We start from the raw sequence: 24891 nt of genomic DNA, 5'->3' as shown, positions 1-24891 counted from the left end.
AATCACACAATGAATTCTGCCTCTAACAGCACATTACACTCTGTTTCTCATCAGATTTCAATTAACTGTCCTTTCTAAATTTCCATAACACAAACCTAATCATTTTCTTTTTAAATGGAGCAGCAGATTGCATTTCTGTCTCTCTGTCTGTCTGTTCACTTGCCTGTCCGTCTGGTCATCCATCCTGTCTATCTATCTCTCTGTCACTCTATCCTGTTGGTCCATCTGTGCTGCCTGTCTGTCCCAGCTGTGTGACTTGTCCATTTGTCCTGTCCATCCTGTCTGTCTGTCTGTGTCCCAACTGTCTCTCCATCTATGCTGTCTGTGTGTCTGTCTACACCATTCTCTCTGCCTCTCTATCCATTTGTCTGTAAACATGTCTGTCTCTTGGTTCATCTGTCTGTCCTGTCTGTCTGTCCTGTCTGTCCAGCTGTCTGTTGGTCCTGTCTGTCTCTCTGGTATGTCCATCTGTCTAACAATAATCTGTCCTGTCCATCTGTCTGTCTTTCTGTCCAGTTCGTCTGTCCTGTCCATCTGGCCCATCTGTCTGTCATGTCTGTCCCATTTTTCTGTGCTGTCTGTCTGCCCTGTCTGTCTAGCCACCTGTCTTTTTAGGTTTCCAATTAAGTTGCAATCATTTCCTAAATATTAATTCCTTCTTACTGAAACAGCAGTTCCCTTTTCTGTCCATCTGTCTGTCTGTACTGTCTGTCCATCTGTCTGTCTGTCACACCTGTCCATCTGTCCCACCAGTTTCACCTGCCTCATCTGTCTGTCTGTCCATCTGTCTGTCTGTCACACCTGTCCATCTGTCCCACCAGTTTCACCTGCCCCATCTGTCTGTCTGTCCTGTCTGTCTCATCTGTCTGTCCCATATGGTCATCCGTCTGTCTGTTCATCTGTCCTGTCCATCTGTCTGTCTTTCTGTCCAGTCCATCTTTCCCATCTGACTGTCTTTCTGTTTTTTTCTATCTGTCCATCTGTTTACGTGTCCCTTCTGTCTGTGCTGTTTATCTGTCTTTCTATCCAGATATACTGTCCTGTCTGTCTATCTTTCTGTCTGCCATTTTAAGTTTCCAGTTTCATTTGCAATAATTTCCTGAAATATAATTCCTTCTTAAATGAAACAATGGTTTGCTTTTCTGTCCATCTGTCCGTCTGTCCTGTCTGTGTCCCAGCTGTCTGTCTTTCTGTACTGTGTCTGTCTGTCCTGACTGTTCCATTTGTCTAATTGTCTGTCTTTCTTTCTGTCTGACTGACTATCTGTCTGTCCTGTCTGTCTGTCATTTAAGATAATCCTGGAACACTGTTGCTGTATTACAGGTGCAACTCACAGAATCACAGCTGTTTAATCTGTTTGCTGCTGTTTATTACTTTATCTCTTGTGTTACGTGGACGGGAATCATTAACCATTCAGCTTGTACACATTCACAATACACAAGGACAGTGATTCATTATCGCGGGTGCTTGAAATTGTGTGCAGTTTTACAGTAAAGCTGAGAAGCTAGTCAGCGATTATCACACGGCCAAAGAAAGGCTTGTCTAAGGTGATCCCACACCACTCTGTGATGATCATATTTAATAAATACATGTGCAGTGATGGTAAATGGAGGCTAATAAAAGCAGTTCGGAGGCAGTGATCAAACATCCTACATCACTACAGGGAGGAGTGTCAGCGTGCAAATTATCATCCAGCCCTAATCAGAGCCTTGGCCCTGTGTTAATTAAAATCTGCTCGAGTGGGCTTCATGTGCTGGGGGCTCTCACTGGGTGGGAAGACAGGCGTGTGTGTGTGTGTGTGTGTGTGTGTGTGTGTGAGTGATGAAGAGCTGCTATTTAAAGTAAAAGAGACCTACAATTTACAATCCCTCCAGCCTCGACACTTTTAGCGTGAGCTGCTAGTTATTATTTCCACTTTCCTTCTGGAGCTCTGTGGTTAAAGTTCATCCCGAAAACCAATAAATTTTGCTGTTGATTAGTGTTGTACTTTACTGAAATCCACAAGATGCTCATAATTAACACAGCAGAGATATAAAAAGAGATTTTTTTTGCTTATGTGAAACACACAATCCTCTGCAGACCCTGTTACTAAATCAGCATGCACATTTTTTTTTTTACACAAAACTGTAATTAAAAAAAAAAAACTCAGAAAATAAAGATACATTTTTTTAAACTGAGGGAAAATTATCCAACACACTCTCCTTTTCTTTTTACTGTAGTTACTTCCATTTGGTTGTATGAATGGCTGTCGAATTCTGGATTCTGATTGCTCAGGAGATGTTGATTAATTTTCTAATCAAATCGCAGGTTTATATTAACACGCTCGTTCTTGTCACGTAATGGTGACTTAGACAGATACAAGTGCAGGAAGAACAGCTTTGATGAAAGTCCGTGCAAACAATCCAAAACACTAGGCAAAGGCAAAGTCAAAAAAAGGCTTAAGTCAGGCGACCGGCAAACAGGATACACTAGGCTAGGCAAAACTCAGAAAAACGAGGAACAAGATCAAGGTCAAAGCAGAACAGCTGTGGCGAGAAAACAGGCTTGGTAGCATAAGAAACACAGGTAAGCTGAGCGTATACTTCGCAACTAGTTTATGAATGAAAGTCCCTTAGTAGTTTGTGTGTGTGTGTGTTCTGGGAAGTGGAGTCTGGGGCAGCCATGTTTGTAGGCCATGGTGCTTGTTGGGAACTGAAGTTTGTTGTCTGGGTTGACCTGACAGATATTGGACTTTTGATGGTGTTTATATGGCTTGTGGGTGGTACCCTGAGGTTAGGCTAACGGTCGCGTCCAGTTTCTCCATGAAGCTAACCCACACACGGGAGGTGAACTGTGGACCCCGGTCACTCACAATGTCACAAAGTGGATCCCAAAGTATCGGAACACATGGCTAAAAAGGAGCTCGGCTGTAGCAAAAGTGGAGGTGAGGCTAGGGAGTGGGATAAGGCACAGGGAAAAGTAGTCAATTACTACTAAGATGGTGGTGTTACCTCGGGACTCCAGCAGAGCAGTGAGGAAATCGATCGCCAGGTGTGACCAGGGCCGTTGGGGTGTGGGCAGTGGTAGGAGCTTACCCGGCAGGCAGGGTTTGGGTGCAGCTTTGGCTTGGGTGCAGGCAGTACAGGAAGAATACGGCACAGTGCACGTCTGCAAACAAACTCGTTCACCAATCTTTGTTCCACAGCATATAGGTAGGTGTGCTGGGTTCCTGGGTGGCCAGTTGCAATGGAGGTTTGGGTCCAGGTAATGAGTCTGGTTTTCAGGTGGGTAGGGACATTGTGCTTATTTGGAGGGCATGATGGAGGAATCTGCTGCCTGGGTGTATGAGAGATGGCCCAACTCAGTCAATAGCTCCCCCTTCACGTACAGCTGGTGCTGCAGGAGGTGCTGAAGGACTTGGCAGACATGACTATACTGCATCACGCAATACTCATAGTGGTCAGAGGTGGTGCTCAAGGCTGCTTTCCATTTGTTCCCCTTATGAATGCACAGCAGGTTAAAAGCACTCTGGAGGTCAAGCTTGGTGAAGAACTGGCTGGACTGAAGTTGTACCAGGGCGGCAGGGACTAAGGGCAGAGGATGCCGGTACTTGACTGTGCACTGGTCAAGCTCCCGACAGTCAATACAGGGCCTGAGACCACCCCCTTTTTTCTCCATGAAGAAGGACCCAGCTGAAAGGGGGGTATGGATGGCCTGATGTACCCTTACTGGAGCACCTCCTGAATGTACTTCTCCATCACCTGCTGCTCAGCCACAGACAGGGGATAGACCCAGCTGTGAGGGGTGTGGTTCCAGCTAGCAGCTCGATGGTGCAATCATAGGGACGATGTGGGGGTAGCCCTCTGGCCTCGTCTTTGCTGAAAACCTCACTCAGGTCATAGTACTTGGGGGCATGGTGAACGAGGCATGGTTCTGGGGGCTTACTATGGAGGTGGAGGCTATGGTTAGCTCAGCCATTCACAGCTCTCATGGCTGTTGTAAATGAGAACTTATTTCACAGACGTTCCACAACATTAAATCATGAAGCTATAAACAGTTAAAAGAATGATGTCTCATATATTGTTCCTCTTCTTCTGGCTGCTCCCGTTAGGGATCGCCACAGCAGCTCAGTGGTCCGCATATTTGATTTGGCACAGTTTTTATGTCGGATGCCCATCCTGACGCAGGGCATCCTCTGGCCGGGAATCGAACCCAGGCCGCCATGGTGACAGCACCAAGGCCTAACCACTAGGGTCCTCCAGGGACCCATGATGTGTCATATATTAATTAATAAAAATTGCAATCATGGGCAACTTGCTGTGATGTAAGAGGAATAAACACTTGGGGACATGCTGCTATAGTAAAATAATCAACATCAGTGTGGTAATGGTAACCAGCACACGACCATGTCACTCATTATTTTACTGTAACAGCATGACATACACTATATTTTATTCCTTAATTAGTCATTTCCAGAAAAACATTATATGAGGTACTTTATGATTCTTGATTAGAGCTTATTGTTCTCAGAATGTCTGCTCACAATGTTTCCTCTCTCTCCTCAGTGTAAACCGATTCCAGGCCACGGCTTCGTGTTGGACAAGTACAAGTGCCAGTGCAGGAGGGGGTTTTACCAACACAGCCGAGTGGCACTCAACGGCTTCTCCAGTGAGTGTCGTGTCCTAATCCACACTCTGTTCACTACAGAGCACGCTATTACGCATATATATATATATATATATATATATATGTATACTGAAAAATAAAAAGACTCCTACATTAATGAGAATATGTCGAGTGTTGAAATAAATTTAACAGGAGTCAAGTTTAGTCAATGGTTTAATTTAACAAAATGGCTTCCACAGTCATTATTCACCAGCGCATAGAATAGCATTTGATCCAGCACAGAATATTATTATTATTATTTTTTTAATCGAGCTCCGATAGTTACTCGTGAACACATTAATGGAGCCACGAGATACTAAATCGAGGTCAATCTTAATTTGCCAAATTAATAAATAATTCCAGTGTTTTTGTTAATTCAGTCCGCTGTCTTGTAAAGAAAGCATGCCCACGGTTTGAAGGATAAGCTGACCAAGCGCTCATCTGGGGAAGAAATGATTAATTAATGAATAGTGTCATATTTATGTGTTTAATATTGGTCTAGAATAACATTCCATAGTGTGAACGCTGGTGGTTACATCAAACTGCTGCTCACTCTACCTGTTATCACGCAAGAAAACTTACGTAACCTTCGCTTACGTTCAAGGTCAGAATTGCGCGAAACTGAAACATGCCTCCATTTTAGACAAACTCAGCCCAGTGTTCGTAACTCTTGCATAATGTCTTAACAGCGCTTAAAGCTGTAATTACATCTGAATACTGATTTCTGTACTCATAGGGAATAGAGCATGTGGTTTGGTGGCTGATGATGAGTTTGTGATGGTGTTTAGGTTTCCTGTGTAGTGAACAGGGTGTAATTTGGGACACGCCTCAGTGAAGCTGTTCATTATACTTTATGTAGTGTACAAAATCACTTACCTGAGGCAGGTCGAACACATGTTTATTCACAGATGCATGTGATGACTCGTTTTCTGATTTTGTCTCGGTTTCGGCAGTCTGTAATTACATCATTTCATCTTCTCAGAGTGAGTTCGTGATGATAACAATAATGTAAGTTGAATATTGCAATATAATGTCTAAACAACTATTTCCACATGAACATGTAACACAAAGAGCTGTTTAATGTGTGTGTGCTTTTCTATTCTTTTGAGATGGACAAAAAGATGTATTTTTTTTTATCTGCTTCTTGCACAAAGTAGAAAAACCACACAAATACTGCCACATGGTGAATCCTAGTTGCTATGGGCAACATCCTGCTCACTTTTCTCATCCTCTCACTCTCTCTCACACACACCCCTAAAAATAGGTGATGAGTCACTAATGACACGAGTCTGTACTGTTTATTAATGAAGTGATAACAGCGTGGTAAAAATGCCAAGAGATCGACATAAAAGCGGATTTACAGCTTCATCAGTCTATAATTCAAACCAAAGGTGTAAAAGTAGTGAATAGGGAATATGGTGTGTGATTTGGGATACGTCCACATTGGACTGATGATGGTGTTTATATGGCTTACAGTGCTATTTGATTTACACAATATCAAGTCTAACCCTGCGTTCGCACTCGCAAGCGACAGGTTCATTTTTTATGTATGTGCTTGACCCTGCGCCACAATTTCAGCTTCTCAGTTCTATGCAAATTAGGTATGATGCTGTAAAGAAGTGAGGAATCCAAATGATTAAACAGCTCAGATGATTTCTCAGATCAATCCCACGACTGTAGTTCCTACCTGCAATTAGTTGGAAGAAAACCGTATAAACATTTTTTTTCATATTGTCATATATGACCTCTCATTAAATATGTATAGAGACATTACGAGGAAAAAATAAAGCTTGGACGGAAGCAATGGTGAGTGTACATAGCTAGTACAGTTAGCTAGCTTAGCTAATCCTATCTGATGATGCAGCTAGTACAACGTTTAACATATAAATCAAACAACTCTCCCTGATTTAAGTTGCGTTTAACTAGCTAGCTTTAGAAGTTATATATAGCTACTAGAGCTTCTCATCAGAAATAAACAAAAAGGGATGGACAGGCCACACCCACAAGCAACAAACTGCAAGAGTGTCTGCTGGTGAGAACACAGAGTAAGTGCAACTATGTGTTATGAAACTTAAGGCTTATAAAGGACCTTCATTGGACATTTATTGATACATAACATGGCTATAAACACTCTATAGACCTTTGTAAAAGCTGATGTCAGTCTACATAATGGTTCATGAATGTTTATATTGTTAAATGTATTATTACATTTTTAAGGACCTTGAATCCAGGTGTCTATTTATATACTTTCAACTTACAAATCAGTAGTTAATAACGCTGCCTTGTGCATTGTCTACATAAGCATTCACACATGAGACTTTAATCACAAATTCCACCCAAATGCTAATTCAGAGTGTCTGTGGTGTGTCAGAATTGGAACGGGATCATTATGTTGGGGCCGAACCCTCCGACGTGCCGGCTCGCTGTCTGCCGTGTCAGGATGGCTGTGTGTTCTGTCGGGATGATACGCCGTGTCTGGCGCAGGAGGATAGCATCCTCCGCCTCGCCGTTGTCTCGTTCCAGAGCCTGTGTGTGCTGCTCGACTTCATCTGCATGACTGTGGTGTACCGCTTCCGTCGCAGCAAGGTACAGGAACGACATGCAATGAATTGCCATAAGAAGTAAAACCTGAATAAGGACTACATATCCTATAGGCACATTCATTTATGTACTGTATATGAACTGATTATGTAGTATGGACTTATATTTATGTAAAAGACACTCCATAACATACTCATAAGCACTGAATACATAGCAAAGAAGTAATGAGTAACATGTCATACATGGTGACACCACGTCCTCACTGCCATGCTCACGAATGACATTACTCTGCTTTATAACCAGATACAACGAGAAAGAGATGGACATATACTTTATTTATAACACTGCTATGAAGTATAATGCCACTACAATGAGTGTGTTATGAAGTCCTATGACAAGTGTTTAGTTTTTGGCCAAACATCACATGCTGTCTTGCAAATAAGATGACATACTGTAAGCTGTTCACAGAATCCCATACTTTATTCTATAAACCTGTTATGCATGTGCCATGAAGTCCTTATGTAGACAGCCTTCAAATCAAGTGTTACTGAAAAAATTACATTTAAAAAAAAAAAACAATTATGGAGTTAGTTATTGAACAATTGACTTTTTAAACATCTCTCTCTTTCTCTCTCTCTCTATTTCAGAGAATCAAAGCGTCTGGTTTTATTCTTCTTGAGGCCATCCTGTCAGGTGCCATGCTCCTCTATCTTCCCGTAAGTCCAAACATTTACTTTCAAAGTCCAAATATCTCAGAAAATCCAAGCTGTTTTCACATTTAAGGAGAAACTTTAAGGAGAACAATGTGTTGATCAAATTAAGCGCAACCAATCATAAATCATTATATCACCACCCGTGTTTCTTTTGTGCTTTTGTCAACGTCGTTCTTAACATAAAATACGACATTTAATACACAATATAACGCAGGATTGCGCTTTAACCAGCTTTAGCCAGCTAAATAGTTCGTTATTGAACGTTAGGCCTTTCGTAAATGTAATCATTCGTGGCCACGATTTGTGGCAATGTAATGTTTATACCAATAGCTTGTGTCACCTTTGGTGGATTATCAAAGTGAATAGACTTTTTCGTCCATTCCTGCCAAATAATTAGCTGGAGGTGACGTATTAAGTTTGATGTTCCACAACATTTTAAATTGTGGGCTCATGGCTCATGTTTGTAATCATTCGTAGACTTTGGCAACGTAATCTTTCAAAGCCACGTTTTTGGCAATGTCATCATTCGTAGCCATGTTTTTGGCAATGTAATCATTCATGGCAATATGTTTTGGCAATGTAATCATTCTTAGCCATGCTTTTTTGGCAATGTAGTCATTCACGGCCACTTTTTTGGCAATGTAATCATTCACGGCCACTTTTTTGGCACTGTAATCATTCGTAGGCATGTTTTTTGGGAATGTAATCATTCATGGCCATGAATTTGGCGATGTGTAGATGTGTTTTTTGGCGATGTAGTCTACCGAGCCATGTGTTTTGGCAATGTAATTATTTGTAGCCATGTGTTTTTGGCAATGTAATCATTCACAGCCACGTTTTTTGGCAATACATTCATTCATGGCCACCGTTTTGTTATTTTATTTTAAATAAAATTATTACATTGCAAAAGTCGAGGCAATGCAATAATAATTAGAATAATTACTATATTATAATAATGTAATAATTCATGGCCATGACTTCGGTAAGGTAATAATATGTGGCCATAATCTACATAGTTTATGGCATTGGAAAATTAAGAAATGGCTGCAATATATTAATTCGTGGCCATGTGTTATTAAAAAATAACCACCATGTCAGCTCAGCAGCTTCATTTAGTAACATCTATTATCTGCATCTGATTCCAAAATACAAACTATAGCATAATCTCTGTGTGTTTGTGCTTGTATTCTGGAAATGTAGACTTTCAGATTTTCAGAAACCTCGTCTTGCTCGCATGTTATGTAACAGCATTATTTTTTTCTTCTCAGTTGTTAAAATGCACCACAGCTTTCTGCTCCTCTTCTCTCTCTGCAGAGAAGTTTAACCCTCTCCATCTGTCCCCATCGAACACAGAGACACACAAAGACAGAACGGTCCTGCATTAGACATTCACGTCCTGATTTTTCTGAGTGACAGGTGTCTTTGGGTTTAAAAAACGGCGAGATTTAAGTTCATTTCGGTCGCAAATAACCACTAACATTACCACTAGTTTCCTTTTCCAGTGTAGCTTAATGTAGTTCTTAGCATAAAATACTAGCTTTAATTACATATTATATATACAGTATATTAATCCAGCAAATTAATCATTAAGCTAACTTTAGCCAGGTAAATAGTTAATTATTGAACGTTAGATTGATAGATTTAAATATCTATATAAAGATATTAAAGCTAGCTAACGTTTGTGTGACTAAAACAAGGAATCTAATTCAATAGCTAAAGGTAGAAATACTGTTACATTAAGTCATTAAACCAGGACTAAAGTGTACTAGCAAGCTTTCATACTTAAGGTATACTATTGCTGTGATGTGATATATGAACTAGTTTGCGATTGGCTAATCGAGTTTAACATAAGCCCTGCCCATTTTGATCCAGGATATGTTCCTCATAAATTCCTCACATTTCCTTTCCCAGTAAAACTTTAGTAAAGTGTCAGAGCACTAAACATGACGATTTACAGAAAGACTAGCATAGCAATGTTGAGCTCTGAAGTACACTTACTGGCCACATTAATAGGAACACTGCTCATTAACACATAACATTAACTCAAGCTCTTGACCAGATGTACCGGTGTTCCTAATAAAATGGCCAGTCCATGTAATTCTGCTTCTAGGTCAGGACTAAGAGACACTAGAATATGCACATAATCTAAAATACACTCGGCTGTGTGTGTGTGTGTGTGTGTGTGTGTGTGTGAGAGAGAGAGAGAGAGATTTTCATGAAGCTCCGGTACTCCGCTGTGGATTTTCTGCATGCATTTTTAACCCATCCATCAAGCTCTAAGGCAGTGTGTTTAAAAATAAATCCTCTGAATAATTAACCTAGTGAGGGGGAAAAGGCCACTTCCTTTCCTCTGATCTGACAATACAAAATTCAAAGTTTCTCGGAAGGCATCAACCTCAGCAAGTCGCAAAACTTATAGTGAGAGGTGAACGATTAAAGCAAAAGCATATGCACTAGGATTCGCTGTAAAATTAGCAACTGTCGCAAAACTTACACTAATATACACCAGTCTTTTAGATTAACTAGCATTTATACTTTTTTAACTAATATAATTCTTTTGTTTTACTAGCATACAGTATTTTGTGGAACTAGTGCACATTCCGTGTTTAACTAGGGTATCTTTTAACTAGCATATAACCATTTTTAACTAGCATATATTGTTTTTTTTAACTAGAACATATTCTTTTGTTTAACTAGCATATATTATTTTATCTAGCATATACTCTTGTTTAGTTAGCAGTGTTTTACTATCCTTTGATATCCTTAGGCTTTGTTTAACTAGCATATAGTATTTTGTGTAACTAGTATATATCCTTTTTTATCTAGCATATTCTTTGTTTAACTAGCATATATTCTTTTGTTTAACTCATATATATTCTTAAATAGCATATATTTTGTTTAACTAGTACATATTGTTTTGTATAACTGGCATGTATTCTTTTCTTTGACTAGTGTATATTCTTTTAACTAGCATATATTCTTTTGTTAACTAGCATATATTGTTTCGGTTAACTGGAACACATTCTTTTGTTTAACTAGCATATATTCTTTTGTATAACTAGTGTATATTTTATAAAAAGCATATATATTTTTGTTTAACTAACGTATATTGTTTTAACTAGCATACATTCTTTGTTTGACTAGTATATATTCTTTTAACTAGCATATATTATTTTGTTAACTAGGACACATTCTTTTGGTTGACTAGCATATATTCTTTTGTTTAACTAGCATATATTTTGTTTAACTACAACATATTGTTTTGTATAACTGGCATATATTCTTTTGTTAACTAGCATATATATATATATATATATATATATATATATATATATATATATATATATATTCTTTTAACTAACATATATTTTTTTGTTTAACTAGAACATATTCTTTTGTTAACTAACATCTATTGCTTTGGTTGGCTTAGTAGTTAGCATATTTGCATTGTACCTCTGGGGTTGGGGGTTCAATTCCCACCTACACCCTCTTTTGTTTCCAATTTTTTTTTCTTTTTTTTTTTTTGGTATATGTACACCGATCAGCCATAACATTAAATCCACTGACAGGGGAAGTGAATAACATTGATTATGTCTTTACAAATTTTAATGCATAGACATCTGGGTCAGAGCATCTCCAAAACTGCAGGTCTTTCGAGGTGTTCGTTGTGTGAAGTGGTTAGTACCTATTAAATGGTCCAAGGAAGGACAACTGGTGAACCAGTGACAGGGTCATGGGTGCCCAAGGCTCACTGATGCGCATGGGGAGCCAAGGCTAGCCCGTCTGGTCTGATCCCACAGAAGAGCTACTGTAGCACAGATTGCTGAGAAAATTAATGCTGGCTATGATAGAGAGGTGTCAGAACCACACAGTGCATCACAGCTTGCTGCATATGGGGCTGTGTAGCCACAGACCGGTCACAGTGCCCATGCTGACCGCTGTCCTTCTCCAAAAGTGCCTACAATGGGCACATGAGCATCAGAACTGGACCAAAGAGCAATAGAAGAAAGTGGCCTGGTCTGATGAATCACGTTTTCTTTTACATCATGTGGATGGACAGGTGCATGTGCGTCGCTTACCTGGGGAAGAGATGGCACGGGGATGCATTATGGGAAGACGGCAAGCTGGCGGAGGCAGTGTGATGCTCTGGGCAATGTTCTGCTGGGAATCCTTGGGTTCTGACATTCATGTGGATGTTACTTTGACACGTACCACCTACCTAAACATTGTTGCAGACCAGGTACACCCCTTCATGGCAGCGACATTCCCTAATGTCAGTGGCCTCTTTCAGCAGGATAATGGGCCCTGACACACTGCAAAAGCTGTTCAGGAATGGTTTGAGGAACATGACAAAGTGTTCAAGGTGTTGACTTGGCCTCCAAATTCCCCAGAACTCAATCCAATCGAGTATCTGTGGGATGTGCTGGACAAACAAGTACAATCCATGGAGGCCCCACCTCGCAACTTATAGGACTTATAGGATCTGCTGCTAACGTCTTGGTGCCCACTCTGTTTTGTTTATATTTTGTTTCATTAGAACATTCACTGCTAGTACAATAAGATTGAATAACACACTGTTTTTTTGTACATTATTGTATGAAATCAGCCATTCAGGTAAAAAAAAAAAGATGCAGGATAAAAAGTAGGGGTTTGCGTTACACTGAGTAGTTATGATTAGAATGGAATGAGTTTCTCTCATCATTATCATTTGCGACTCTGAGCGTAATGAGAATAGAAAAGCCACAGCGTTTTCTCAGATAATTGCCTTTTTGTTTTTGTCAGAAGTCACAGTGTGATTACTCTAAACGCAGCGTCCTGCTGGGTGCACATTCAGACAGCGGGACGTGGATTAGACAGATGTTTCTGCAACACAGGTGTGTCTGTAACCAGCGTCATTTTGTTACAGAAGTTTGTCCTTAAGTTAACAAAAAGTTAAAGTTAAAAAAAAAAAAAATACTGGATGCAACACACAAAATGTTATTTCATATTATATTAGGAATGGTTACCAAGTCCTGTGTCACTCCATCATGTCAGTCATTTTTACGGACTGAGCGTACACACGTCTGGAAAGGTTACGCCATGTTTTACCTTCTACAAAATGAGCAGAGGATATTACTAGCATACAATCATTCTGTTTACTAGGATACAACGTTTTTGTTTGAAAACCTCAGTTTGTTTTGTTGTATTAGCATACACACATGAGCTTAACTAGCACATTCTTTTTGCTCTATTAGCCAACATTCTTGATTTACTATCATACAAAATACACGCTAACTGTACTAGCATGCAGCGTTTTACATTAGCTTTACTAGCATACAATCTTTTGTTTAATTCCAGTGTGGTGATTTCTTTTACTAGTGCAATTTTTGCTTTATTTGCATACAGATGTAACCTTAACTAATGAGATTCTTTTGCTATATTAGCCAACATTTGTTTTATACAGACTTACAGACTTATATAGAATACAGACTTCACCTGTACTGTGTTTAGCTTACAATCATTAGCTTTAATACAATATGGTGTTTTGTCTGACTAGCACAGGTTTTTTTTTGCCTTTATTAGCGTATCGATGTACGCTTAACTAGTACAATCCTATTGCTGTAGTAGCCGCTCTTCTTTATTTATTAAAATGTAAAATGCACACTTTAACTGTACTAGCACTGTTTACTTTAGCTTTACTAGCATACAGTATTTTTCTTTACTAGGATATGATGCAGTTTTTTGCTTTATTAGCACACAAACTTAACCTTAACTAGTATGATCCTTTTGCTCTTTTAGCCAACAGTCTTAATTTATTACCACACAAAATGATCTCTTTACCTGTACTAGCATTAAAAAGCATTTTCCTTTACTATATGATTTGATGTACTAGCTCATTTTTTGCTTTATTAGCATACAGACTTAAGCCTTACTAGCATGATCTTTTTGCTCTATTAGCCAACAGTCTTTATTTAGTGACATACAGAATACAGACTTTAACTGTACTAGCATCGTTACATTAGCTTACCTAGCATACAATCTTTCGCTTCATTATGATATGGTGTTTTGTTTTACTAGCACAGTTTTTTGCTTTATTAGCATACTGACTGTACTAGCATGCAGTATTTTGCATTAACTTTACTGGTGCAAATATCATTTTTCCTTTATAAGCAGCTTCATCTTACACTTTCGGCTGGTTTGAAAAGAAAGTTGCACCAGCCAAAATGCCTTCTGGGTAAATTGGAAGGAAAGGCGTTTTGGAAAGCAGCTTTAGCCGGTTGTTGATGTGGGAGTGAATCACTCGTTTGGAAAGCGTGTAATATTTTTTTAATAATCACCATATAAGGAGACGCCTACATGGACACAAAAGCAAATCAGCACGTTGGGTGTGAATTTCTCATTGTTCTGGCAAACAGCAGGAGCAGAATGGTGAACATTATGTATTATGTTTGTCATTTTTTTCCTTAGGTGATGGTACTTTACTTTCAACCGAACGTTCTGCACTGCATTCTCCTGAGATGGGTTCGCCTTCTGGGCTTCGCTACGGTGTACGGAACGGTGATCCTCAAACTCTTCCGGTACGTAATGTTCAAAGTTCTCCCAATATTTATAGTTCCACAGTCACTCTTCATGTTTGCAGTGTGGTCTGCACTCCTGGTGGCAAGGTGGGCTTCACTGCTGTGATATTTGTGAGGCGATATACAGGTGCACAAGGCCAAAAAAATGGGGTAAATAATGAGCATGTATGGTAATCACAAGACGTAGAATACCTTTCTTCCATCTTTAGCTGTTCTCGACTTTTTTAATGGATTTTTCCCCATCCACCCCCCTCCCCCCAAATTTTGTTCACTTCGCAATTTGTGCCACTCTGTTTACTAGAATAACACATTTTCCTAGTGTTTAGTTTTACTAGCATATCATTACACAATGATCCTTTCACTATATTAGCTAACAATCTTAATTTGTTAGCATACAAAATACACACTTTACTTTTTACACTTTACATGCTTTACTTTAGCCTACAATCTTTTGCTTTACTAGAACATGGTGTTTTGTTTTCCTAGCGCAGTTCTATCTTTATTAGCATATAGATACACACTAGCATGATCCTTTTGCTTAATTCACGTACTCGCGAGCTATAATTTTCTGTTGCACCACTTGAGAGTGTCAGCTGTTCTTTTAATTGTGACTTTTATTTGGAAACTCCAAGTTGTTCCAAGTCAGGAAACCATTTGGTCACCATAGTCCACCGTTTTCCTCCTGTCCAGGGTGTTGAAGGTGTTCCTGTCACGTACGGCCCAGCGGATCCCTTACATGACCAGCTGCCGTGTTCTCCGTTTGCTTGGTGCCATATTGCTTGTAGTGCTCTGGTTCCTGGTGGCCTGGACCTCAGCTGTGTGCCAGAGTCGTGATACTCATCATGGACTCATTGAGGAAGGTGTGACGCTAGAGGGTCTGCAGTTCAGCATGTGCAAGCTTGACCGCTGGGACTACATGATGGCTGTTGGTAGGTTCTTCTCCATACTCTTTATTTAAACTTAAATATGCTTCTTTGAAATATTTTCTGGGCTAGAACTAGAAGTTCTTAACTCACTGATAGGTTGTACAAGACATTTTTATTTAGCACCCCCTACTGGTGTGATCTCATTTAGCATTTGTCCTGTTAGTGTTGCTGTAATTCAGCGCTGGATTGCTTAATTTACAATTTTAGTTTGTACCTGCAGTTAGTTCCCATTTACTCTCTAACGCACAAATATGGAAAAAATACTTATAATTGTGATTTCATCTTATCCTTTCAACAAGGCATCTCATTAAATGTGTATAGAGACATCAGGAAGAAAAATAAAGCTTGGAAGGTAGTAGCAGAGATCAGTGGTGCTTCTGGTGAGTCTACTTAGCTAATACGGTTAGCATGCATGTCTAATCTGCTAACAAAGCTAACACAAAGAATGGAAATCAAACAACCCAGACACAATTAGTGTGTTATTTAATTTTTGTTTTAGAATACATTTGAAATACATTTTAATCAAAAGTAAATCGTGGGCTGTAGGTTATTAACATTTAAAAAAATAAAAACACATCAGGCCATGCCCACAAGCGGCAACAATAGTACTCACTATAACTACAAGTGATACAAGCGACTTGTCACTGCTACTGTAAATAGAGGTTAAGGGACAGGTACAAAAGGCTGTATAACACCAGATTTTGATTTCAGGTGCACTTTCAACACAAATGCTGTTTAGTTCGATTCAGGCCTGCAAACCGTGTTCTATCTTTGTGAAAGAGAAAAGAGAAAACACCAAAAGAAAACTCCAAACTCTAAGGGCTTATGGAGTCAGTGCTGACAGCAAATGCGTGGGATTTATAATCTAATCCTTCTGGGGAAGGAAGAGAGTCAGCGAGGTGTGTAAGATGTAGAATGTCAGGAGATAAAGTGGTGTATCTCCTGATGGAAGCACAGCTGCAAATCAGTGGCAACATGCGGTTCTCTCAAATAGGTCCAGTGCTAGAGCTGGGAGAGGAAAAAGGACAGAGTATTTAACTGATATGGGAGACTTATGGTCATGGAATAAAAAAAGCCTCCTGCCTTTTCATTTCCACTGGCTATAGACTTTAAAGGTGCAATAGTTTAATTATTTCACATTTTTCTTCATGAATTCATCATGCATATGCAAAAACACATTCCTTTTGGCCCCTTTTTCAGAGCAGTGACAGCAGGCAAAAATTCAAGTCCCTCATGTAGTGAATGATAAGTGATGGTGTTCTGTATTGTGTTTCTCCTCTGCCTCTCTATAGCTGAGCTTCTCTTCCTGCTGTGGGGGGTCTACCTGTGCTATGCCGTTCGCACCGTACCCTCCGCATTTCACGAGCCACGCTACATGGCAGTCGCCATCTATAACGAACTCCTCATCTCAGCCATATTTCACATCATTAGGTGGGTTCGTGTGTCCAGCATGTTAGCAGTTCACGCAGTGAAATGATCCTTAACACAATTAAGGAAAGAAAATCATCAAAACATCTTACCGTGAGCTTGGGATATGTTTGGGATAAATACAGTAAAATTTAATAATATTTCTGCTCATCACTAGGCTATAACAATGGTCTAACTACGTGCATAAGAAATGAGTAATCAACTAACAAAAATGCTATAAAGTTAACCAGCAGGTCATTTGTTAAAAATTAACTTTTATATTCCAAAATAAGCCACCAAATTGGCCCACCTCGAATGGGTTTTAAAAGAACATTAGCTAACTGTATAACTAGCTTAGCACTGTCACTGAACTTGCTTACTATTTCCTAGTTAAACCTAGCAAAGTCCACACCAATGCTTAGCTAGTTCAAATGGTTCCTGGTCACAGTTAGTGACAAGAAGTACCACAATCAAGGAGCTTCAACTGAAATGCTCCATCCTGCAATAACTGCTTTTCAGCATGGTTTGAATGTTGGTAACAGGTGGATATAGCTGTTTTCTACCAAGTGATGAAAAAAAAATTCCACAATCAAGACCCGGCTTCTGAGTGAAAAGAAAGTGATGGTTTTATTTCCTTTTACCAAATGAGTCCAGAATTGTTTCTGCATACACAAGGTTATTAATAGCCTTTGATTCTTGAGTAGCTCCCAACGGAAATGAGTAATGACAGCAACAAGGGCCTTAATATCCAAAATCAAATGAGAACAGTGTGTTCGTAGGCGACTGCTCGTGAGGCGCCACTTCAGTCCTACATCAGCAGAAGTTTGCCGCAACTTGATCTGCAGAAGATGAAGGGAACTTCCATCAGCTAAATCACAAGTGCTAGCACAGATGAACGAATTGAAATATGCCTCCTCCAGACAGCTTGTGCATCAATCTGCCAAGTCTTAAAATAAACCTGTGGTATCGCTGTAAATCTGAATCTTCCAGTTTTTATAGAAAATAGTGTCTGTTCTGCTCGGGCTGTCAAGAGACAAGCTTTCAAACCAATCTCAAAGGGGACACACTTCTCCATCTACAGTCTCTCTGGTGTAATGTGATTGGAAATAAGCAGCCTTTCCTTACTAGAGGCAGACAAATAAGTTCCCAGACATGTTCTTCAAAGACGCGTGGACCAAGAACAATTGTTTCTCGTGGTGTGAATTGTTTCTTGGCAGTCTTTGCAGCATGACTGCAGGCCCTGCTGGTAGTCAGTGATAAGCTTTGTCTGCTTTCAACTCAAAAACAGCCTGTGAATGACTAATGCACTAATAAGGCAGAATCTCATTATTCAGGGCCATAGCAGACAAGCAGCCTCCTCCATGGCACCTTGGCCAGCATTTCAATCCCTGCTGAGTAAAGAGCCATCGTTCACTGGTACTTCTTGTCTTTCTTTGTGGTCTTCTTTATTTAATTGTTCATAAACACCATATTATATTAGTGGCTTCAGATTAGGGAATGACTTAATGGTAGGCAGTGTAAGCTCCATGGACAGAAATATTAGAGTCATCCATGTCCAAGTAGAATCCAATATTGATACTCCCCTGGTCCAGAATTGGAGGAAGATGGCACTGAAGAGTGGTGTGTGTTGCGTGTTGCTCCTTGCAAACATTGTGAATATCAGTGCAATAAGGACTCTTTGGATTTTCTACCTAATTTAGACTCGACCAATTCCATACACAAGCCTATCAAATGACATCTACCAAATGGGGAGGGTGAAGGCTATCACATGCTTTCTCTGAGACTCACAAAGCCAGCCAGGGGCAGAGAGAGAGAGAATGCCATGCCTCCCTGAGAGATCATGGCCAGTTTTTCTGTCTCCCCACCATGGATTGCTGTGGCATAGTCAGGATTCGACACATGCAACTAACTTCTCTAATCAACTAGTCTTCTCTACAGGTTCACCCTGGCTTCTGGCCTCCACCCAGATTGGATGCTGATGTTATGTTTTGTTCATACACATTTGACGGTGACAGTGACTCTGGGATTGCTGCTCATCCCAAAGGTGTTTCCTTTACACATTTCACTTTTTTTTCCCACTAATATCTGCAGTTTCTATGTTGAAATGTTTAAAATAAACCTTTCTTCTTTTGCTGCAGTTTGTGTTCACTGGTACTCACAGGCAGGATGACATCGCCACTGAGGCCTATGAGGACGAGCTGTACATGGGCCGATCTGGCTCCTACTTGAACAGCAGCATAAATTCTGCCTGGAGTGAGCACAGTTTGGACCCTGAAGACATAAGAGTGAGCTTCCTTCGATCTTTATCATTCATTTAATTTATTACAGCTGTATTTAAAGGAAACCACATCATCATTATGCTTGTTTGGTCCTTAAGTAGTTCCAACTAATAGTTTAATCAGCATAGGAAAATGTTAGAGTAAATTGGAATAAAATTGGAGTAAGATGATTGGGGCCAATGAAATTTTTTTATACGATCGAACAAGGAGGATAATCCATTTAACAGTACATTAAACAGAACAATAATTTGCATCTAAATGTTTAAACTTCATTAATTTAACAATTAGAGTCTTTTCTTACATCCTGAATGTGCAATCAGACAGTGTATTTCTTATTAAACAAAGTGAATGTTTCAGATTATTAAAGGGTTGTACAGCTGGTGGTTTGAGTGGGGTGCAACTAATATTTTAAAGCAAGTGCTGGATCTGAATTCTTCTTCTAGCCGAGGCACTTACCTGTTGTAAACAAGGCAATTGGAAACTCAGCCAACTGACAAGACTCCATGCTAGGCTTGTGAAAATGTGTGCACTGTGTCATGATCTTATCGTGCCCCTAAATCTTTTGGTCAATCTCAAAGCTGCAGACACCAACAGATATTTAAATTGTCCGATTTGATAACTGTCATGATAGTTTGTATCTATCGGTGATTGACAATTGTCCTAAGTCTACTCAACGAGTGTGCATGAATTTGGTTTGGATTAACTTGGTGCTGTGTTTAGGGTACAACTAAACAGTTTTTTTCAGATTTGGAATGAGTATTCAGTTTGATGCAAATCTTTGCACTCAAACATAACCAGTGTTGAACCAGGGCTAAAACCAGATATACTATTACTTTGCATTTGGTTATTAATTGCCTGGGTTTTTTCTGCCTAGGAGGAGCTAAAGAAGCTCTATGGCCAGCTAGAGATCTATAAGCGAAAGAAGATGATGGCGAATAACCCTCATCTCCAGAAAAAACGCAACTCCAAAAAAGGCATTGGACGTTCACTTATGCGGCGCATCACAGAAATACCCGAGACAGTGAGCCGTCAGTACAGTCGAGAAGACAGGGACGGAAGTGAACATGGCAGCAATCGCAGTACCCTACGTAGAAACCCATTTGAATCTTCCCATGGTGGAAAATCCAGAGAGGACTCTCTAAAGAGTAAGGTATTCTCCTTGAAAAGGTCCCATAGCTATGACCATACACATGACCAGGCGGGGAACACAAATGGTGTTCCGGCTGATAAAATGGACAACTCTACAACTGAGTTGTCTCTGCTGGAAAGCTTAATGGGGAGAAGGTCTGCAAAGAAAAATCCAGAGGTACCAAAGGTCGAACCTGCAGAATCTGCAGAGTCGGTGCCACTTGTGTGCAAGTCCATCAGCGCACACAATCTTGCAGCAGACAAGAAGCCTATGCATCTCCGGTCCTCGATGATACAGAAGTCTCTGAGTGTCATAGCCAGTGCCAGAGAGAGAACCCTGGGGCTTGCAGGGAAGACCCATAGTGTTGAGGACGCAAGTAAGAAAGGGCTCAAGGCCAGAGACACCAGGATGCTTTCAGAAGTTGACGAGTCTCCTGAATGCTTCCCAAAGATGATCATCAGCCAATCTGTCGAGTACACCAAGACCCCAAGCAAAATGGGCATCATGAAGCAACAAGTGAGCGGAAGTCAGCCTTCAATTTGCTCTGAACCAGGGAGAAGCAAGGACCTTTATGACCTTTCAGAGGTTTGCCCCTGGGAAATGGAAGATTTGCCCATTCTGTCAGAGGGGAAAGCTCAAAAGCATGTTTCCATTGCCCCGAGTGAGACTAACATGATTCATGAGAGCAGCTCTAAAAGTGGAAAGTCTCAACACAAACAAAGGATGGTGGTTCCATCTCCATCAATCCGCCACCGTTCCAAAGATAAGGGTGGTAACAGAGAGGAAGGGAGTGACAAGAATGATGGGAGGAAACCCAAAACACCACTTAACCTGAATGCCTACAAAGCAGAGGTCTGCCCTTGGGAATTTGAGGATCCATCTTCCAAAGGAGCTGAGACCCTTGACAGGACTAGCCGCAAGAAAAGTGTCACTCCGACAGATGGAAAGCCCAAGATCATCCTCTCAGACATCTCCAAATCCACTGGAAGCCTTCTGCAGCCTCCAGCCCTTATGGTGGACATTTGTCCATGGGACTATGACCAACCACCATCTCCTAACCAGGACAAGACCTCAAGCCCCACACATCATTCAAAGAGAAGGGACTCTAACTCAAAAAGAAAAGGTTCTTGCTCATCAAAAGGGAAGGGGAAGGATAAAGAGGACAATAGCCAAAGATCCAAAAGCAGGGAGAGACGAAGCTCTTCCAGTAAACCTTCTGAGAAACGCCGTGTCAGCCAGACATCAGAGAGTGGCCAGGTTACCATGACAGCATCTGGTAGAAGGAGAAGCTCGACAAAAGAGGTTGGAATCACTGATTGTAAACATGCTGCAGTATGCCCTTGGGAAACAGAGTCTATGCCAAGTGTCACCACAAAGGATGGGGACCTCCACAAAACATCTCAATCAACTGCACCAGCTGCTAGTAAATTCAACATGGCTGAGGTTTGCCCATGGGATTTCGATGATAAGACATTAGGGAACCATGCATGACACAATTACACACTTATCAGTGAATATTATGCTCTCTAGATTGGATTCCTGAGATGACGGAAGGTGACGTGAGAACTGCCTTATGTTCACTTGTCTCATTACAGTTTTCAAAAGCCCATCTCACACTAAAAATTTGCCTCAATCCTGAAGATTAACTCCCACTAACCTACTGCCATTTTGTTTACATGAACCAGTTTGACCAGTATAAATGACCTGAGAAAGTGTTGGAACATCCTTCTACCCTGTTGCAATATAATGGCTTTGAACCCACTTTAAAAAAGTGCTTTCACATATGTAGTGTTTAGCTGGTTTGAATGGAACACTGGTATGTTCTCATCATCAGTGAGAAAACAGTCAGGCAATCACGCTCGGGTCTGAGAGTGTCATAGCAAAGTGGTCTCAGTATTGCTTCCAAGTGTATTCTAGTAAGAAAGCAATTAGTCTCTGAATCAACCCAAATAAATAAAAAGAGAAAATAAACACTGGCCGTGATACACAAAGTGTTTTTTAGTCTAATTCCCTGTTCTCCATGCTTGGGTAATTTTTGTGATTTCTAAAGGTTTGTTTACATTCTTCCCTAGCCATATGAGGATTTTTTTTTAGCACTACATGCATCTCAGCCAGCATTTGTTGGATGTGAAACGAAATAGCAAGCGAAACAAAAGTATCAAATTTCGCTCTCAACAAGCAGTCTACATGTGAAAGCATCTAGAGAACTGCTAAAAATTTCAAAAGCAAGTGAAACAAGAGCACAAATGTCATCCTGAAGTATCACACAGTGTCTTTTAAACACTGAACAACCCATAACTCTGACATTAGGATGGTCTAAAGAGCTGTTTTTGAATGGATAATAAATTCGGCTTGATTTAAAATGAAATTGCATAACAAGGAAAAGGAATGATGAAAGGCAAATATCTTACCAATTCAGTGCACAATGTTTTGATCTAGTTAATCTAGTAAATATATAGCCATTTTTAACCAAAGAAAATTTAACATATTCAGCATCTGCTAAACATGCATCTTCCCACAATTAAATATAAATTTCTAGCACACTCAGAACACACAGGAAAGTCGTATATTTCTTCAACAGGAGAGCACAACATGTTTTTTTTTGGTGGGGGGGATTGCATGGATGAGTGGCTTGGTTGCATTAGTGTTGATATCGTTTTCCCTTTACTCCCACTTGAATACTGTAGTGTTGTGATTTTGCATCAGTATTCTCTGCTGTAATAACACATCGTCACTCAAGTGGATATTTATCTCTGTATCCTATGAAACAGTGTTCCAGTGGTTCTGCATGACCGTGAATAAACAGAGTCCCTGATTTCTCGTTGGGTTCTTATGAAACACCCTCGATGAAAAGACGCTTCCCTGAGCAAGCTGGTACATCCAGCCTGTGACGTTTCTATTGTATGTTTATATCGTGCTTGTCTGTGATGGCATGTACAGAAAATACCTCCAGCCTGCAATAAACATTTCATGTCTGGATTTTAATCATGTGCCTCATGAGTCTGTTACCTTCAATTACCAGAGATAATTTCCCAGCTGTTACTTTTCTTCTCTTCTAGGAATAATACATTTATTGGCTCATCTGCCATTCTTCATAACTTTAAAGATTAAATATATTTCAACATCAGCAGCTGCTTCCAGGCAGTTTATAATTAAATTTGTATTTAAAAAAAATAAATAATAATAATAATAAATGTACCACAATACATCTACAACATCTACAACACTTCAAAAAAGCATATTGTAACATAACTTATCAAGATATCGAAATTATATCGTCATATTGCCTATCTCTATGTCCAGTTGATGTTCACGATTGATGAATTTAATAGAATTGTACAACACCGCGCCCATGTGGCCACCCAGAGATGTACATGGTGGAAGCACAGTCAGGAAACCATAGTAAAAAATTTTCAATTCAGTCATTTATTGGCAATCAGATATGTAGAAATAGAATTAATAAACTAATATATATTTTATTATAATGTCATAATGAGAAATATTACATTAATTTAGCAACATTTTACTTGCTAAAAGCGAATATATTAGTGGGCTACAGAAATACATACATATGTATACACACACACACACACACTTATCAGCCATAACATTAAAACCACTTACCTAATATTGTGTAGGTCCTTGGGCAAAAGGGAGGCATGGACTCCACAAGACCTCTGAAGGTGTGCTGTGGTATCTGGCACCAAGACGTCAGCAGCAGATCCTTTAAGTCCTGTAAGTGGTGGGGCCTCCATGGATGAGACTTGTTTGTCCAGCACATCCCACAGATGCACAATCAGGTTGAGATCTGGGGAATTTGGACAACACCTTGAACTCTTTGTCATGTTCCTCAAACCATTCCTGAACAGTTTTTGCAGTGTGGCAGGACGCATTATCCTGCTGAAAGAGGCCACTGACATTAGGGAATACCGTTGCCATGAACGGGTGTACTTGGTCTCCAACAATGTTTAGGTAGTTGGTACATGACAAAGTAACATCCACATGAATGCCAGGACCCAAGAATTCCCAGCAGAACATTGCCCAGAGCATCACACTGCCTCCGCCAGCTTGCCGTCTTCCCATAGTGCATCCTGGTGCCATCTTTTCCCCAGGTAAGCGATCCACACGCGCCCATCCAACCACATGATGTAAAAGAAAATGTGATTCATCAGACCAGGCCACTTTCTTCCATTGCTCCATGGTCCAGTTCTGATGCTTACATACATTGTAGGCACCTTCAACGGTGGACAGGGGTCAGCATGGACACTGTGACCTGTCTGTGGCTACGCAGCAAGCTGTGATGCACTGTGTGTTCAGACACCTTTCTATCATAGCCAGCATGAACTTTTTCAGCAATTTGTGCTACAGTAGCTCTTCTGTAGGATAGGACCAGATATGCTAGTCTTCGCCCCCCTTGCGCATCAATGAGACCTGGGCACCAATGACCCTGTCGCCCGGTTCACTGGCTGTCCTTCCTTGGACTACTTTTGGTAGGTATACCCAGAACACCCCACAAGACCTGCCATTTTGGAGATGCTCTGTCCCAGTCGTCTAGCATCTGTATATGCTTCCATGAAGACCTCATTTTAATATCTCAGCCAATCATTCGCATGAACACTGAAAAATGTGTTTGCCTTTGGCAAATTTACTATATAAGGCAATTATTTCTCAGGAAAATGGGAAAGAAATCTTCAT

At 40.2% G+C, this 24891-nt stretch overlaps 1 protein-coding gene across 1 annotated transcript in view; it reads left to right on the top strand.

Annotated features, from left to right (window-relative positions):
- The window catches only part of gpr158b (G protein-coupled receptor 158b), a 33456-nt gene extending 10218 nt beyond the window's left edge, over positions 1–23238 (top strand). The window contains exons 3-11 of the mRNA XM_026937187.3: positions 4545–4647; positions 7016–7230; positions 7833–7901; positions 14346–14455; positions 15146–15384; positions 16674–16812; positions 18727–18832; positions 18927–19073; positions 19942–23238. Coding sequence (XP_026792988.3) covers positions 4545–4647; positions 7016–7230; positions 7833–7901; positions 14346–14455; positions 15146–15384; positions 16674–16812; positions 18727–18832; positions 18927–19073; positions 19942–21687 — 2874 coding nt within the window. The 3' untranslated portion in view covers positions 21688–23238. The remainder of the gene's footprint in view (positions 1–4544; positions 4648–7015; positions 7231–7832; positions 7902–14345; positions 14456–15145; positions 15385–16673; positions 16813–18726; positions 18833–18926; positions 19074–19941) is intronic.
- Positions 23239–24891: the final 1653 nt, after the last annotated feature.

Source organism: Pangasianodon hypophthalmus, chromosome 4 (genome assembly GCF_027358585.1).
Source record: "Pangasianodon hypophthalmus isolate fPanHyp1 chromosome 4, fPanHyp1.pri, whole genome shotgun sequence".
Taxonomy (NCBI): domain Eukaryota; kingdom Metazoa; phylum Chordata; class Actinopteri; order Siluriformes; family Pangasiidae; genus Pangasianodon; species Pangasianodon hypophthalmus.
The sequence above is the reverse complement of the archived record's forward strand: the minus strand, read 5'-3'. Positions and strand labels throughout refer to the sequence as shown.